Genomic DNA, 18,018 nt, shown 5'->3' with positions numbered 1-18,018 from the left:
GAGTCAGCCCCAGGGACCAGCTGTTCATGGACAAGAGCTTCTAAAGAGACAGCTGCTGTATTTGCTGAAGGTGAGAATCAAACTTGATATTAGACTGAGGGCCAACTCTGGAGAGCAGTTTCAGTGCACTCCAGCTGTTAATTTATGTGCGCACATCTATGCTTATGTGGTTTTATCATCACCAACAAACAACAAATGTGTCCTGGCACCTGCTATGTGCCAGGCCCAGTGTTAGGCATTCAACATACATTATCTCCATGAATCCTCCAGAGAGTCATAAGCTGTGGGCATCCACTGCTACATTTTACTACAATGAAGCTAAAGAACAGAGATGTTGGAAAAGCTGCCCAAGGTCACACAGCTTGTTAGTGGTGGGAGCTGGGATTCCAGGCCCCTCAACAATCTGGCCCCAGCCTGTCCTTCTGGTCTAAGCTGCCAGTGTTCACCATTCCAGAGCCTCTGTTCTTTGTCCCTGTCTCTGTGCTCCCTACTCACCTTGTTTTGTGATGGGGGGGCGGCGTTTAATGTACACTGTCAGCCCACAACCTCCCAACTCCCTTCCTCCTCTCCACTTGCTCAGAGACCTGGCCCCCCTCACCCCGGCCCAGCTCCAAGGTCCTCCAGCCTCCCATCAGGCCAGCCAGGCTCCCCACTTGGCCACCTCCTCACCCTCCACTGGCCTATTTGTATCACCCCCATCTGCAGGCCCCCAACCAGTGCCTTGTGGTAATGACTTCAGCTGGCAGAGAATCCTGGAACCTTTTCCCCCACAGTGATGTTGACACATGTTCACTCAAAAAATGCAATGCTTCCATCAAAACACTGTGTATGTAAAGGGGGTGGGTAAATTCCCACCCACGTGATGCCTCCTTAGAAAAATAGTAAATTTACACTCGAACTTTCAATAAGACCTGGTCAGCATTTCTTTCTTGGTTGTCACGGTGCCAAGTGCTGGGCAAACACTCAGCATGGTGTTCCAGGGACTGACTGCTACAAGGGGCAAGGGGGAGGGAGAGATGGCTACAGTTTCTGAGCCTGTGGCTGCTAGAGCCCTATGACAGTATGCTGGGGTTGGCTGGTGGTCAGGCCCCCCATCCCTAAGTCCTGCCCCCAAAGGCTCAAGTTCCATTCACTGTGCTCTACCAGGGTCTAGCTTCTGTGTCTCTGACTAGGTCACCTGCTGCCCAGTCCCCAAGTTCTGTCCCCACCCCACGAGAGTGGAGCCCTGCTCTCATAGCCATCACCACCACAGGTCTACACCGGCCCGATGCCCCAGTTCACAGACACGCCCTCTGATTTCACCAAGTCCCTAAAAGGTCAAGGAATCCAAACCTCCCTGAACTGTCCCCTTACCCACCCCCATGCCTCTGGGACCAGCAACAATATCATGGGAATGGACTGGGGGACCCTGTTCTACCTCCAGATTCAACACGGCCAAAACAAAGTCCCAATGCCAGGCACTGGGACCTGGTGCCTTCCTGGAAGTCAGCAGCGGCTGGCTAGGTCCTAATTCATCCCAGCCCCACCACTGGACAATGGGAGGTATGGCTCTCTGAGACCAGAGCAGCTCCAGCAGCCCGAGCTTGGGAAAGACCCAGCCCCCAGAGCAGAGAAGATGGAGGGGATGAGGGGAGGCCCACAGACTACACCCCGTCCACACTGCTCCACATAAGGAAGCAACTCTGCAACAAGACGGCACTCACAGCCCTTCCCAGGATCCCCCAGAGCCCCGATCTTAGATGTTCCAGGCTTCAAGAGGGTGGAACAGAAGCATCTGATAGGGCTTCCTCCAAATGTTTCCCGAGAGTTTTTGCAGGTGTCTACGCACAAAGCTGCCAGTAGCCTCTTTCTGGGTGTCACAGGGAGACACTACTGTCTCATTTTACAGAAGAGAAAATAGGCCCACCAGTCCAAGGTCACCCAGCTAGAAAGGGCATGACATCAGCATACGAGCAAGTGAACAAGACACGTGCTCTATGCCCTCAGGAAGCTGGCAGTCCAGCGCGCGCGGGGGGGGGGGGGGGGGGCCCCAACCGCCGGCATGTGCGGAGAAGACGGGCCCGGTCGGGGGGGGGGGGGGGCGCACATACAGACATCATTGCCAAACAAAAGCACGCCTAGCCACAGGTCCAGGAGAGGCTGAGCGAGTATCCACTGCAGGGCCTGTCCCAACAGGCGACCTGTAATGACTGCAGAAACATTTCCAGTTGATTGCAGAGGATCAGGAACGGTTCACAGAGAGGATGGCCGCCCAGCCTGTACGCCTTCTGAGATCTTGGTCCCCTACCATGCTCTGTGCCTTGCACACAGTGCAAGGGAATGAGTGTGGATGGGTGGGTTAACTGTCCACACAGCATGTCACGTTTCCAGTACGACAGCCTGGCCCCCAGAGGTATGTCGAGTACTCATGCCTCATTTACAGATGAGATGGAGTGCCTAGCAGTCAGCTCTCTGCTCCAAGTCATACACCTAGTAAGGTCCCAGTTGCATCTGATTCCAAGGCCTGCCTCTCCAACAAGCACCCGATTTCTCCGGACCTCAGGTTCCTTGTCTGTAAAACTCCACTGTCGGAAGCACATCTACTGCAGACAGGGGTTGGACATGAAATGCGCCAAACCTGCAGCCTGGGTCCAGGAGGTGGTGACCACGCACTCCAGACCCTGCTCCTGTGGCCTGCTCGGTGAAGGAGCACAGAGTGTTCCTCTGTTCCCAAACCAAGCACGCTAAGAAACGGCCACTGATATGGAGTTATAATTGGTGAGCCCAGCAGCACGGGGCCCAGCAACACGCCCGGTGGGCGCTGGCGGTACAGGGGAAATAGCTGAGCACAGCAAATATAGCTGCTGACCCAATTCAGTTCAGTTCTGTCTTCGAGAAAATAATTGAGTTTAAATGAATAGGTTTCCCATGTCCCCTCCGGCCTCGGGAGGGTGGAAAGGGAGAAGGGGAGACAGGAACAGTTCCCCAGGCTCACTGCTGGTTAGTTTTGAGTCATTAGGCCTGTGAAAGGTTTCTTTCTTTCCAGGGTGGCCAGTGGGGCTCAGACACATCTGGAGGGCAGTGAGGATGAAGTGTAAGTCCCAGCCTCCCCAACTCCAGCTTGTGGCAGCGGGGTCCAGCGGTCCCGTTAGGCCCCAAGCTCCTTGTCTACAGAATGGGAACATTATTCCCCTCCCCTGCCCCCAACACACAGGGCCGCTGGGAAGAGCTAAGGTGGGCTACACCAACTTGAAGGCCTTCCAGGGAGAAAAGGATGGGATGAGCTGTAGCGGCCAGTTCTTTGCCCTACAGGGATACAGGCTCAATGCTGCCACATCTGTTTGCTCGGGAAAAGCCAGAAACCCTGATTTTTCCCGTGAATGTTTTATGGGTGTTTCAGTGTTGGTAACTGATTTTTTTTAAAAACACCAAGAAACACCTCTGCATCTTCTCAGACCCAGGGAAACCTGTCTGTGGCTGACGTATGGCCACAAGCGACCTGGGGGCAACCTCCGATTTAATGACAACAAATGTACAGTGATTTATGGTGCACTTGGTGTCCTCCCACCTGTTTATGGCCTTACAATTTTCTTGGGCTGTGAGGCCAAGCCCAGCACTGGTTGAGTGGGAGAGGCAAGACACCATCCTCTCAAGCTGGGACTCAAGACCCCAGAGAAGGACAAGGAGGGGCAGCCCTCCCTCCGCTGTGGGAAGTGGTTGAGCGAGCTGGGCCCGGTGTCACCCGAGAAATGAGGGGACCCAGTCGCGCCTCCTGCACTGCCCTCAATTCCTTGTTACGGTCTCAGTTTCCTCTGCAGCCACAAGGGAGTTTCTGCGAGGACCAAACAAGAAAGGGAAAGTTTCGACAGAAAAAGCGAGCACATGTGCCAAATCTCCCCAGAGAGGCAAAGCTGCACGGAGCAGAAAGAACGTGAGTTAGCAAAGAACTTGGGCCATGTCCCCAGCTACCAGCTCTCGGCTGCGGGATCCCAGGGACATTACCTAACCTCCCGGTACATCAATCTCACCCTGTGTACACAGCGGGTAGGAATCTTCGGGGCACAAAACTGTTGTGAAGATGAGATGAGATCATTGTCAAATGGCCGGTAAGATGCCTGGCACAGAGCAAGGGATCAAACATGATAGGAGTTATTACTAGTGTTATCTTTGGTGAAAAGCATGCCAGAAATTTTAACTGAGTGATTACAATAATGTAGCACAACCAGGCAAACTTGTTGTTAACAGATGAGGCCACCTATAATTAGCACAATCATTACATATGCAAATGGGGTGACTTAGATGCTGGAAAAGGGTGTTCTTTGAAGTGTGTTTAAATAACCCCTCTCCTCTGGCTGCCTGCCCTCCCCAAATCTTGTTTACACTATTAATTTCATTAGCAAACATGTTCTTCTTAAAGCGAGACAGAATTCCAAACCAGTATTATATTCAAATCAAGAAGGTTTTAAACCATTTGAACCCCACCGAGGGGCTCTCCCTGAAGGGAGATTTGTTTGTGGGTACCCATGCTAGGTCTCCTCAGTTAGCTGTAGGCCTCTGCTGTAGGGCGGGTGGTGGGGGGGGGGGGGGGAGGAACTGCCTGTTCTGCTTCCACAGCCTCCTCCCCGCGGAGAGTCCCGCTATGGAACATGCAGAGCTGGGAAGAGGGGCCGAGAAGGGCGTCGGAGGGGCATGTTCTTGGTGTGGAGCAGGTGCCTGATTTGAGGAGGGGAGGTATTCAGCAGCTTTAATGAATGAGTTCCTATGGGCCAGGCCCTGTGGTATCAGGCATACCATAATACTCATTTACATCCCCCCCAAAAAAAGTCTCAAAGGAATTCAAGGAAGGATTTTGTCCAAAGACATATAAATAGTACGTTGCAGAGCTGGCTTCACCGTGGTTCAGCGCACTGCCTCGAGTCTGCTCTTCCAGCTTTGTGCTCAAAGTGCACTGAGCCCAGCCTTCTACCTGGAGAGGACAGAGTGAAGTTAATAATCCAAAACTGACCTGGGTTTTGAGCTGAAAATACCGAGACTCAGAGAGGTCATGTAATTTGCAGTGGTCCCAAGGCAGAAAGCAGAAGAACCTAGGGCCCAGGGCATCTTGCCCCAGCCTCGCTGCTTTTGCATTCAGATGTTTAAACACAAGACAATTCAACAATCTTCCTCCCCTTAATACCTGGGTCAGTATCTTAACCATCTCTGTATCCCCTAGGCCCAACATAGACCTAAGCAGACTAAAGATGCTCAGGAAATGTTTGCTGGTTTGCCGAACAGTTTTCTTACCAAAAAAGACGATGCTGAACAGCAGGAACAGTGAAGGCAAGCAAAGGAAGATGGGTGGTGGCCCAGGGACAAGGGCGACAGCAGACCATCCTCTGTGGGAAAAATAACACAGAAGCAGGAGAACGTGGCCACCCTTAGCTTGGAAAAGGCCCGTCTGAAAACATTTCCTGCCGGTGCCTGCTTGGGGCAGGGAGTTAGCAGACTTTCAGTATGGGGAAATGAATTGAAGTCTTAACAGGTATGTCAACCCCTCACTGGCCCCCTGCTGGCTCCAACCACCATCAATCCTTTCCTTATTCCTTCCTTGATCCCAGAAATTGAGGCTAAGAGAGACTTGCCTGAGGTCAGCAGCGGTGGAAGCTAGGGTCCAGACTTCTCTGCTCCTTCAGCCAGGCTCTCTCATCACCCTCCCCACTTCTGGCCCTGGGAAACCTAAGGGAGCCTTGGTAAGGATGGTGACCATAAGTGCCCTCCCCCTTGCCCCTACCCCCATGGCCCCTCTAAGGCAAACTGGGCCCCTCCTATGTGTGGATGCTCTGTTAGGCCTCTTCCCCCTTTATTTTTATTTTTTTAAGATTTTATTTTTTTATTTGAGAGAGAGCACAAGCAAGGGTGGGGGGGAGGGGCAGACAGAGAGGGAGAAGCAGACTCCCCACTGAGCAGGGAGCCCACCATGGGGCTTGACCCCATGACCCTGAGATCATGACCTGAACCAAAGGCAGACGCTTAACCAACTGAGTTACCCCAGTACCCTCCTCCACTTTAAAAACAAATAATCTTCAGAAATACTCTGGGAAGCAGGTACAATTATTGTCCCCATTAATAGAGGCGGACACTGAAGCTCAGACAGGGCAAGCAACCTGCTCAAGGCCACAGAGCGGGGAAGTGGGCCAGATGAGAGTGGACGCCCGGCAGTCTGACCCCCAGCAGGGGCCTGCACTATTGGCTCTGCTCCGAGGTCCGGCCCAGGGAACCCCCAGACGGGGAGCTGGTGGGGGCATGAGTGTTCTGACACCACATCCTGCCCGGTGTCCTTCAAGTCCTCCCCCTGCCTCCAGGAGAAAATGTAAATAAACCTGGGCTAAAGATGTGCCTTCTGGGATTCTGGGGCCTTCCAGATCCGCACCAAGTCCAGCTGAAAGATTTTTGGGGGGATCACTCTAGAGTTGGGACTTCCCACTATCTCCGGTTCCTAGCCCACAAGGAGTCCAGGGATGGGGACTGGCGTTGCAGGCAGTGTGGGGGAGGGACAGGGGAGGAGACTCCCCTACCCTGGAGGATGAAGGGGAGTCCACTGCCGGTGTCCACCCCCTCCTCGAAGACAGCCTCCCATACCCACCCTCACACACAGCCAGGGAGCTGCTTCTAAAACCACAGCCCTCAGCAGGCCCCATCCCCTCTGAAAATCCAGCCAGCTACAGGGTCAAGTCCAAACCCTGCCTTATCATCTTCCACTCTATCCCCCACCACGGCCCAGCCCAACACGCTGCCACGGTGGCCCACGACACCCAGATGCCAGGCCCATCAGCCAGCCCTTCCCTTACCCTCCACAGGGAGATCTTCCACCAGCCTTCGCCTTTCCTCTGTGACCCAGACAACTCTTTGGTGCCTTCCCTGAGCCCAAGTGGGGTCCCCACTCCCTTCCCTGTCCCACGCAGCCCCTCTAATGCAGGCAGGGTCCGCCTACTCCAAGGAGCCCTTGGAGCCCTTGAGGGTGGACGCTGGGTGTGACTGCCCCGGCCCCCAACACAGGCCGTGTGCCGGCCAGCCGGCTGGCATTTGCTGCACCGGGCTCCCTAGGGTCAACGAGGCCAGATCTGAGGGAGATCACTGGAAGGGGAGTCTCCTGGAGGCAGAACTGACCGTAAGCCCCCGACCCAGGTCAGGTTAGGGCCTGCCAAATGGCTCTCCTAACTTGGCTCATCAGGAGAACGTGGACGGTGCCAGGCCGTCTTTCCATGGATGCCTGACAATGGTTGTGTCGAGAATCACAGGAGATGAAGTCATTGCTCCCAGAAATAGGCTGATTGAGAAGACGTGACAACAACGCAAACAGCAAGGCTGGAGTCTCAGTCTGTCTCTCTCCATGTGTTTCTCTGCCCTGGGAAGCTGGGCCAGGCCTGAGCTCCTCTGGGAAAGAAATCGTGCCAGGAACCAGAGCCAGCACAAGGGGCCTCTGGGAGCCGTGGTGCCCCGGGGCTGCTCTCTTCAGGGACTACGTTGCAGAGACTCTCTGTCCTGAGCCTCAGTGAAGTGTCCGACCTGCTCCCTGGCCCTCTCTGGCCTCCTCCCACCAGTTTTCCTCACTCCCTCCTGTCTTCTCAGGGTACAATACCCACAGTTCTCAGCCCCTCGCATTCTCATCCTCTCCTGGAGAGCAGGCCTGCCTAGATTCGGGGAGGTGGTAGCTTCTACTGGCTAAGACAAGACTCTGGGCTACAGACATCTGGCTCATTAAATCTTAGTTTTGTCATGTTGCAAATGTGACCATGAGCTAGTCAGTCCCCCTCTCTGAGCTCGCCTTCCTCGTCTGTAAAAGCGCACAGCAATGTGCCTACCTCATGGGGTAAGAGTAAATGAAATCCACTGATTTGTTCATTCACCAACCTTGGGGCAGGCCCTGTTCTAGAGGCTGGAGACACTATAGGGAACAAGACAGCCACTACCTGCTCCCCTGGGGCTTATAGTCTGCTGTGGGAGAAGTACACAGTGATAATCTCAAGTGAACTCAAGTGCGAGAAAGAAACACAGGGTAGGGTCCAGGCTAGAGAGAGAGGAGGCTGCTTCACGCATGGCTGGATGAAGTGAGGGAGTGGGTCACAGACACCTGGGCAGAGTGATCAAGGATAAGGGAACAACAGAGGCAGAGACCGTGTGCGAGGGTAGTTGAGGTGCAGGGGATAGGGATGGGTCAGTAAAGTAAAATCAACAAGGCAGGCAGGAGGGAGCCTGGAGTCCAGTGGGAAGGGGTGGGCCATACGGGGTTGGGGGAGCACTAAAGGGGAGCAAAGCTGGAGGTAGAGACCAGCCTAGGGGTGGGCCGCAGGGTCCTGGCACAAAGTAAGCCTTCCTTCACTCTTCTTGTCCCTATCCTCATCACCATCAATACCCCCATCACCCGGACACGGGCACCAAAGCCAAAGGCCATCAGGCAGACCTCTGTACCCCATCTTAACAGGTGACCAAGTACTCAGTGCCGTTCAATATCCCCAGAGCAGCGACAAGAGCCAACACTTGGCCCAGACAGGGCTCTCCAGCCTAAGCAGACGGGTCTTCCCCCACCCAGGGCCCAGTCCTCAACCAGCTCTGTGCCTCAATCCACACAGGGCCCCCAATCCACGCAGGGGGCAGGAAACAGGGGACCCCACACAAAATAACAGCACCAACATTTGCACCTCACAGATCTTTCCAGTTCCTTTCTACCCAGTTTCTCCCTTGTTGCGCTGGAGGTACTTCGAGCCCCATCAGATGATGGACCAGAGTTGAGAAAATCCCTTTTGAATCCTAGGTTATTCCAATGCCTCCAGAAGCTTCCCTGAGCCCAGGCAAACAGTCCTCCCTGGGCTCAGCTGCCCCCAGCCCCAAACAGTCCCTTAGGGCCAGGCTCCAGGGTCTGTGCCTGGTGGCCCACCTGGGCCCAGAGGGAGAGGCCAAGTGACAGTCCCCAGCTAGATAGTCTCACTAAGGCTGCACACATCTCACCTCCCCGAGGCTGGGAGCACCTCCAGGGCATACAGGGACCATAGCTGACTCCTGTTCCCGTCCCCGGGGCTGGGCACAGGTGGGCAAAACCAGAAATGACTCAGTCCCCAGGGGAGTCCTGTCTGCACGAGAAGCCCTATGATGGCCATGCAGCCTGTCTCTTCCCCACCTCTAGAAGCCTGAGTTTGGAGCCCACACCACGGCCCCACCTGGGGAGCCACACCACCTCCAGAGCTGTGTGGCTAGAGGGCTGAACGAGGTGAAGGACAGGAGTGGAGGGTGGGGGGTCTTCTTCTGGGCCAGAACAGCCAGCTTTCCCCTCCTCCCCTCTCTACAGGCCAAGGAGGAAGGATTATGCTAGCTGATATGTCTTCAGCACATCGACACAGACACTTTTTTTTATTTGCCACAAAAAGTCTGCAGAAAAAGCCCCGGCCAACAGTCAGCCGTGGTTTTTGTGGGGTGGGGAGGCTCTATGGTGACAGTGGTATAGAAGGAAAAATGTCACTTTCCGCTTGACACTCCCCTGTATGGCTGGAATTTGGTACTCTGTGCTTGTACTTTTAATTACCGTTACACTAAAAAGACTTAAAAGTAAAGTGAAGGATGTGAACGAGAGGGTATCCAGCAAGGAATCTGGCAAAAAATGGCACCTGCTCCGCCCAGAAGGCCAGGAGCCTCCTTATGTTTTGTTTCTTCTGCCTGCGCCTCACTCAGGCCGGCTGCTGCCGCCCCACAGGCTGAGGACAGAGCGCGAGTGGGAGGAGGCAAGGCTGGGAAAGCAGCCAGGAGTCCCTGGCCTCAGACACAGGCATCTGGGGATCACAGGGTCACCTCACCTCTTCCCTGACTGCCCCTTCCCGCTTTGCTGCCTCGCTGCCCTTCACCCAGACCCTGGAGCTGACCCCGCCACGGTCCGTGAGTTGAGTCTGTCCACGCCATCCGTTCCTGGCCATATCAGGTCCCTGGGCTTCAATCACCTCTGTTTCTCTGCCCCAAGGTCCTGCACACAGCCAGTGCTCAATGCCAGTCTGCTAGACATATTGCCAGGACAATCTGAAGGACCCTTGCAGCAGGTGATCACTTAGAAGGAAACGAAAATATGGATTGTGGAGGGCGTGGCAGACAGGGTGGAGAAACAAAGGAAAGTTATGCCTGCAGGCCTGAACAGGAAGACAACCAGACAGGCTCTGGCCAGAGCAGTTCAAACCCTTTGAAGAATGCAGGACCCCTGCAGGGGTGGGGAGAAGTGAGCCCCTTCTGAGGGTTTAGGACTTCCGGTGCCTGAAGGAGCTACAGGGCCAGCAGGAGAGCAAATGCAAAGGGCAGGGGGAGGTCCTATGCACACACGGACACCCAGACAGATGGACAGTCCCCCCAGAGCTGTGTAATTATACCTCTGCTAAAGATCCAGATACCAGGTGTCCCAGGGCCTTCTCTTAAATACCACTTCCCTGACCAAAGATTCTCATTCACTGTGCCAATGATGGGCAGAAACCCCCAGCTAGAGGGACGGGGCAGAGCCGTTGCTGGCTCAGGGTAGCCGGGGTCAGCCTGCCACTTTTCCACTCCGCTGGGGCAGCATTTCACGCCAGCTAGGGTCGGTCCCTTTCCAGGCAGCATGGCTTCCACAGTCCGCATGACACCCCACCCAGTCTGCCACTCCAGGCCGCTTTGCTGGGGTCCCCAGACTGTCCTGAAAACACGGGTGCAGATTCGCCCAGCCACACCTCTGCCCATGTGGCTCTTCCTCCAAAGGGCCTTGCCTACTCCCCCCACTGCCCACCTGGGTTCTATCCGACACTTAGATAAAGGTCTCTAAACTAAAGAGTATGGGCTGTATTTGGTCAACATTCATGTTTTGTTAAGCCCACATAGCGTTTGACATTTTTCAGTTTTGAATCAATTGCCAACATTTAAAGATGTGAAATTTTAAAATGTCACCCAAAACGCTCTAGATTTCTGGCTTCTCTTATACATCCGAAGACCTGGTGACATAGTATAGAGGCTGCCCCCTCCCCTTAGCAGGGCACCCACTCTCCAAGTTACATAGTGCCCCCCCATCCGTGGATTGCCTCAGCCAGGGGCTCCTTTCACAGCTGGCAAGATAGGGGCAGGTCCCACCACTCATCTCTCCAGGGACAGAGTCAGCACCGGGCACAGAGTAGGGACTTGCCTATCGTCTGTGGAATAATGAGCAAAGATGCAATGCCTCACTGTGCCCAGGATCTCCTGACCACTATCCACTTCCCTGCAAGACCCCAAGCACTCCTGGGGACCCCCTCCCACAGCTAGGCACACATGCAAAGGGGCACTGGGGTAAGCCTTGGAAGCTGGGTCCAGAGTCCCACGTCTGTAAGTTGTGTCTTCTAGAGCCCAGGCAAAGCAGAGTAGCGATCCTGGCATGGCCCCGCCTTCTGGAGAAGTGGCAGGATTCCAGGCCAGCCCACAGACACTGATCCCCAGGACTTCTGTTAACCTGAAAAGGAGAAATTCGGCAGCAAGAACTGACAAAGCCAAGGCTTCCTCAATGTCCGTCCGCAGGAGGCCTGCCCCCCTTTGAAGCCTGCAGCCAACTCTTCCCTTTTTCTGGGTTTCCAAGGTCAGAGTCACATTGGCAGGAAGGGTTCTCTTTGTTCTCCTGCCTCTGACTTACCCCAAACACAGTCACTGTCCCAGACAGCCAGTTCCTCAGCAGTGGCAGAGGGGGCCCCTGCTCCTGCTGGGGCAGAGCAATGAGGAGTCAGGTGCTGGCTGTGCCCCCAGGGGCCCTGCTCCTGGGATCCAGAGTCTCTGTGGGCCCGGCTTCCCTGCTGGCCCGGGAGCACCAACTCTGGTCCCCCGTTCCAGAGTTCAGTGAAGCTGGTGGCAGAGAAACAGCTGACAGCCCCCAAGACGCACTCATAGCCCGGGGGGTGGGCATCCACTTGGAGGATGGCTCAGCCTGGCTCTGGCCCTCACCAGTTCACGATGTGACCCCAGGCTACTTGCCTCTTCTCTGTGCTTTGGTTTCCTCATTTGGAAAATGGGGAGATGAATACCTGATCCAAGACAACTGACCTAAAAGGAGCCAGAGGAGCTCTGGGGGTCACAAAGTGCCATGCCAGAGACCATTACCCCAGCACCCGGTGGAAATCCTGGCATGTAGTAGGTGCTCAATGTATCATTCATAGTACAAGCATTTATCAGGCCCCTGTGCTAGGCTGGACTGCGGGCAAGGTACCAGAGGTCCAGAATGGAGGCCTGTCCCTCAGTGAGGCCCACAGACAACTGTCCTACCCTGAGAACTGCCAGGAAATAAGATCAGGATAGTTGTGAGACCTACAGGGTGGGTCATGGGCTCCCCAAGGAAAGGGTGAGGGACCCAGGTCTTCTAAGAGCCCTATCTCTCGCCTGCCGGGCGGCAGAGGCCAGAGTTGGGGCTGCCCAGCCAGAGGCCACCTGGCACTGGTCTCATTTCCCAACAGGCCTAGCTCAAAGAAAGAGAAGCCAGGCCCGCTGAGCAGTGACCCCATCCTCGGAAGGTGCCCACTGTGTCGTGTGCACCCGCACACATGTGCTGGGCGACTCACAGTGACACCACATCTCTGTGGCCCAGAACCAGGGCCACCCCTTTCAGGTACACTCTCCTCATGGTTCCCACACCTGGCTGGGGAGCAGCTAAAATAAGAGTTCGGGCCCCAGCCCTAGAGAGGAGGCACTGCACCAGCCCCAGCAGGCAGTACTCAGCAGAACCTAGAGGCTCATGAGGCCCAGGTTCCCACTCTGGCTGTGCCCTTTACTAGCCCAAGAAGGTCAAGTCACCAAACCTCTGGGCACGTGGTTTCCCCACCTCTCAGGTCACAGCGAACATCTAGGAGAAAAGGCAAGGATGCCCATCCTCCCCTAACTCAATCCAACACATGGGTGGGGGTGGGGGGGCTGCTCACCTCTCTGCACCCACATCTCCTCACCTCCCACTCCCTAAGCTCCAAGCCCTTTCTCACCTCCCACGCGGCCTCACATCCCAAGAGGACAGGAAGATTCTGACCTCTGAGCATTTGCTCGCGGGGTCCCTCTGCCTAACCACCCTTCTCCCCCATCCCTCTGATGGGCTGCTCCTCTCTCAAACCTCAGCTCCTGTCACTTCTGTGAAGTCCTCCCCAATTCCTCCCAGGAAGGCCCAACTCTGACCGGCAGGGCCTCTGGCTCCTGTATGCCTGGAGATGTTCCTGCCCCACTTGTGGTCTTAGCTACCCCACCTGTGACAGGATCTCGGACTACTTCTCATTCTAGAGCCTTACGAATGAGTTTGGTCACGCGCTCCACTGGGGGAGGGGAGGACCTCCAAGTTCACCCCAAGGTTCTGGGGGACTGTGAAGGAGCTAGACTCTACTTGTTCGGCCGAGAAGGGCAGGACAAGGACAGTTCAAGAGACTCGAGCCAGTACCCTCAGAAGGCCCCAATTGCAGAGCAGACGCAATAATCACAAAGCACAGAAAGCAGGTGGGGAAACACGGAGCAAAGTGAAATCTGCCAGAGACCGGAGCAAGAGGCTGTGGGTGGGCTCCAAGCAGCAGTAGCCAGGACTAGACAGATGGGCAGTGTCCACGCAGGAAGAGCAGGGGCAGGGAAGGAGGCACTCCAGAGAGGGGAGCGGCCTGAGACAGGGACACCTGCCGCTTGCCAGGGCTCAGGCGTCTCAGCGTTGCTGTGCGTGCCTCAAGGTGCTCCACCCAGCACCTGGCCACAGATCCCATTTACTCCCCATGACCTCCCTGTGAGACAGGAAGTGCCCACATCCCCATTTTACAGAGTGAGGCGAGTTCCCTGAAGTCAGAGTTGACGAGAGGGGAGCTGAGATTTGAACCCAGGCATCCACCTGCAGAGGGAATTTGTCTGAGTAACATGAATAAACAGGGATGACCCGGGCAGAGAGTCTCGGGGGAGCGGGGGTGCAGCAGGATGACAGTCTGGGGACTCCCAAGAGACTTGTTAAGATCTGGAAGTCGGGCTTTGTTTTCCTGCAGCTGGGTATTGAGCGGCACCCGACCAAGGCCACTGTTGCCGATGAAGTCTCTCAAGGGTGACACACCCCCCCGCCCCCCACCCCCCACCGATGCTCGGGAGAGTCCAAGGACCCCAGCCCAGCACCTGCCCTGCGCCATCGGCCTAGAGGACGCAGGAGCGCGCGGCTGCTAACGAGTGCAGGGGTGTGAGGAGCAGGGGGGCCGCGGGCGAGCGCAGCCACTCAGCAGCCAGAGCTGTCAGCGGCCACGCGACAGGCTGGCGCAGAGCTGTTGCCAGGGCAGCCCGGAGATTCTGCCTTCACAGGCAGAGTGATTTAGAACCCGAAGGGCTCTTCTAGGCCACTAGTTTGGCCAGCTGGGGGCTCCCCATCAAGTGCCTGCCCTCCTGAAACTGGAACACAAAATGTCAGGGGCCCCCTGCAGGGGGGCTACCAGCATGAAAGGCCATCAAGACAGAGAATGGGCGGACATCACATGGTGGAAATAAGTCCCTCGTCACAACACAACCCAAACAGGGACCCCGGCTGGGGGCTTGAGGGTCCTGAGCCAGCATTTCCAACAGAACAACCCAAGTTTATCTTGTAGGACGCCCAGCATGACCGGCGGTGGTCCCCCACCCCCACCCCGGTCCTCCCAGGGCCTGGCCCGGCAGCAGCAGGTGGCCCACATGGGACCGGGGTGGAGGCAGGACCAGGAAAGGCAGGGGAGGAGGAGAAGCTGAGAGCGGACCAGTGCAAGGAAAGCAGGACCCTGACTTCAGTGCCCGCCCCTGCCCCGACCTCCCTCTGGGGCCAGTAGAGAGCTGCCATCCAGCAGGATCTGACACAGAAGCCAGAAAAGCTCGGGTAGGGAAGGGTGACCATGCCTGGAAGGGCAAGGTGATGTTCAATTACGAATGCCTACGTACTGCGAAGTAGAATGTGGTCTGTACTGAAACACATTAAGGTAAATGGCTGACAGGGGATAAATACATGTGTGAAACTTAAGTGAATCCACCCAAAGGCAGGTTTGCAGACCCCTCAATCAGGACCCCAGTGTGCTAGGGGTGGCCACAGGAAGCCTGTTAACTAGTTTTCTGTACACCTGAAACCAGAGAGGATGCCGTGTTTCCTCTCGTTTAGAAATGTGTTTCCAGGGGCGCCTGGGTGGCTCAGTGGGTTAAGCCTCTGCCTTCGGCTCAGGTCATGATCTCAGGGTCCTGGGATCGAGCCCCGCATCGGGCTCTCTGCTCAGCAGGGAGCCTGCTTCCCCCTCTCTCTCTGCCTGCCTCTCTGCCTACCTGTGATCTCCATCTGTCAAATAAATAAATAAAATCTTTAAGAAAAAAAGAAATGTGTTTCCAGTAGTGTAATGAGTGGCTTCAAATGTGACTGGACAAAAAAAGAGCATCGGGCATCGCCATCCTGTCCATACCTGCCCCCAAATTCAGGTGAGCTTAGCAAGCCAACCCTTCGCATATGGCCGCTTGGTCCAAGAATTCTTTAGATCCTGACTGCCGCTACTCAGCGGAGAACCCCGGCCTCAAGCTGATAAGGAGGTGCCTGCCATGGCACCGGCACGAGAAAGCACTGGGCCATGAGGACCCTGCAGCATCACCTGGGAGTGACTCTGTGCTGCGAGGTGCTTCTCCAGGGCAGAAGGACAAAGCCGGGGGTGGCCAGGCTTACCGGACACCATGGGGCTGTCTGAGAGTTTGCTAAAATGTGCGTGCACAGGGCAGGTACTCTATGAAACATGTCTGCCCTGAAACACTCTTCCTGGTAGTAGCTGGACACAAACGAGATGGAGTCCCACCACCACTAACAGTTATAGGCCACAGACATTTACGGAAGGAACCCCATGACAGCTACACAGCCACCTTGACTTAGGAGAGAGAGAAGCAGGGATGACCAATTGGAAATGGATGGTGACAAATCATTAGGCTTGCTGCTGAGCTGCCTGGGTTCCCCAGGGTGGACAGGGGACAGTCCACTGTCTCCCTGCAAACAACAGAGCACCATGAAAACAAGCAGGAGAAGAGAGTGCCTGAGCGGGGGCAGAATTGGAGGGATGCAAGACTCGAATCCACCCACGGCCCAAGTGGAAGAAAAAGTGTGTGGGACAAGGCTTGATCCAGCTACTTCTGCTTCCGATCTGCCTGGGCTCAGGTTAGCCTGACTCTGCCACCATGGGAGAACAAAGACTGACTAGGAGGAGACTCCAGATTGGGTCCCCAGAGTCAGGGCCCCAAAAATACCACCATGAGTAGGTCTGGCTTGCTTGGTTTTCTAAGAGAGCGACTGGCTCCCTGAGAAGAAGGAACAAGAACAGAAAGCAGACTTCAGGGCACCAACTCTGGGGGGCCACTGATAACTCCCTCTGGCAGCACAACGGGGTGCTGGGATGGGACTAGATCCCCTCTCTATCCTCAGGGCCAGCCACAGACCTGTCCCAAACCCCACAAGAGATACCCTGCTGTTTATCTGAAGAACTCAGCAGAATTCTTTTGGAAGTGGAATCTGAGCAGGACAAAGAAAGGGCCCTCAGCTGGGGCTCTTCTACCAGACCAAATAAACACTCGGCCTCTGCCAGGGGGGCTGTGGTTTATACTTGGAGAGGGGTAGGGAGGAGTCAATCCAATCTGAGTTTGGGCTGAAAAGTGGGCTTTCAGCCAATAGCAGTAGCAAAGCACCATAGGCCGAGTTCCTGTCTCCTCCGGGGCTCAGGTCCCTATGGTGCTTCGTCCTGCTAGTGTCCCTTGGGGCAGTGAGGCCTGGCTCCCCAAGCTGGAGCAGGCGGTGGTACATGCGGCACCAAGTTCACTCTGCAGCCTGATAACCCGGTACCTCCACCACCGACAGCCCTCAGAGGCCTGGGATCCTTCCAGAGAGGGAAGAATCCACGGCTACTAGCTTGGGACCTCAGTGCTTCAGTGGGTCTCAGAATCACACCGGGACTCGTCAAGAATTCAGAATCTGGGGCCAACTCTAGTCTTATAGCTCTGACCCTCCCATGTAAGACTCTGGAAAGTTTTTACCAGACTCCTTGGTACCATGATGCTCTGTTGTCATCAGGGACCAAGAAAAGGTGAGATGACCTCTGATGGCCCCATCCCAGTGCTCAAAGTGAATACTTGATTACTCCCCATTCGCAGCTGCTACTTCTAAAACTCTGGGGAGGTCATAGGTTCCCAAGCACCTTGAACGGACCATACCTCCATCCCACTGCTACAGGAGGCTCCTAGGCTCCACCTAAAGACAGGCCAGCAGGGATTAATGGCAGGGAATAAATCAACCCACTTCATGGGGAGAGAAGTGTGTTAGAGAACTTTTTTCAAAAAGGAGTCATTAGTTGACTTGGCATTTTGATCAACAGAAAATTACACAAGTCACGTTGCCACCAGGAGGAAGCAAAGCCCCCCAAAGGCAGAGGCCTGGCTTTGGGACTAATGGGGCTCCCTCTCCCCAGAATCTGGAATCTTGGGAGCTCAGGAAAGTCTTAGGCCCCCTGCCCTACAGGAGTGTGGGCCTGGCCCTGGCTGTGGAGACTCCTGAGAGGGCAGAAGGCGCCTAGAGCATCTCTCAGGCCAGGCACACGATGAGTCATAGAGGCCTGGGTTCAAATCTGCTCTGCTGGGGAAGGCCGCGTGATCTCTGGCAAGTCTCTTAAGCATCTTCAGCCCTAGTTTCCTCACTTGCAAGGTGAGGAAGTATCCACTTCTTAGGATTGCTGTGAGGGTTAAAGCCACACAAGCCCTTTTAGCTCCTTGCTCCCGGACCACTGGGTCTGCACAAGTTCTTCCCTCTGCCCAGAAGCCTCTTCCCTAAGAGCTCAGCTCACTCCTCCCTTCCTTGGGGAGGCTGTTCCCACCATCCCCGCCAGATCAGACCCACTAGTTCTAGGCTCTCCTGCCTCTCCCGGCCCTCAGGACACAGGCCTCAACCATAAAGACACCTTTACCTGTGGGTGAGTTTCACTGCAGTCTGTCTCCTCCACCCAGGGAGGGGCTGGGGCTGGCTGTGCTCACCACCGCATCCCCGGAGCACTGCCCAGAATGTAGGGTAAC

General features: G+C 55.4%; 1 protein-coding gene across 1 annotated transcript in view; it reads right to left on the bottom strand.

Annotated features, from left to right (window-relative positions):
• The window catches only part of LOC111146074 (DAB2 interacting protein), a 53,549-nt gene extending 49,429 nt beyond the window's left edge, over positions 1-4,120 (bottom strand). The window contains exon 1 of the mRNA XM_022501452.1: positions 4,008-4,120. Within this exon, the coding sequence (XP_022357160.1) occupies positions 4,008-4,120 (113 nt within the window). The remainder of the gene's footprint in view (positions 1-4,007) is intronic.
• Positions 4,121-18,018: the final 13,898 nt, after the last annotated feature.

This window comes from Enhydra lutris, unplaced genomic scaffold (genome assembly GCF_002288905.1).
Source record: "Enhydra lutris kenyoni isolate GAN:26980312 unplaced genomic scaffold, ASM228890v2 scaffoldscaffold13, whole genome shotgun sequence".
NCBI lineage: Eukaryota > Metazoa > Chordata > Mammalia > Carnivora > Mustelidae > Enhydra > Enhydra lutris.
Note: the sequence above shows the minus strand (reverse complement) of the source record. Positions and strands in the feature narration are given on the sequence as shown.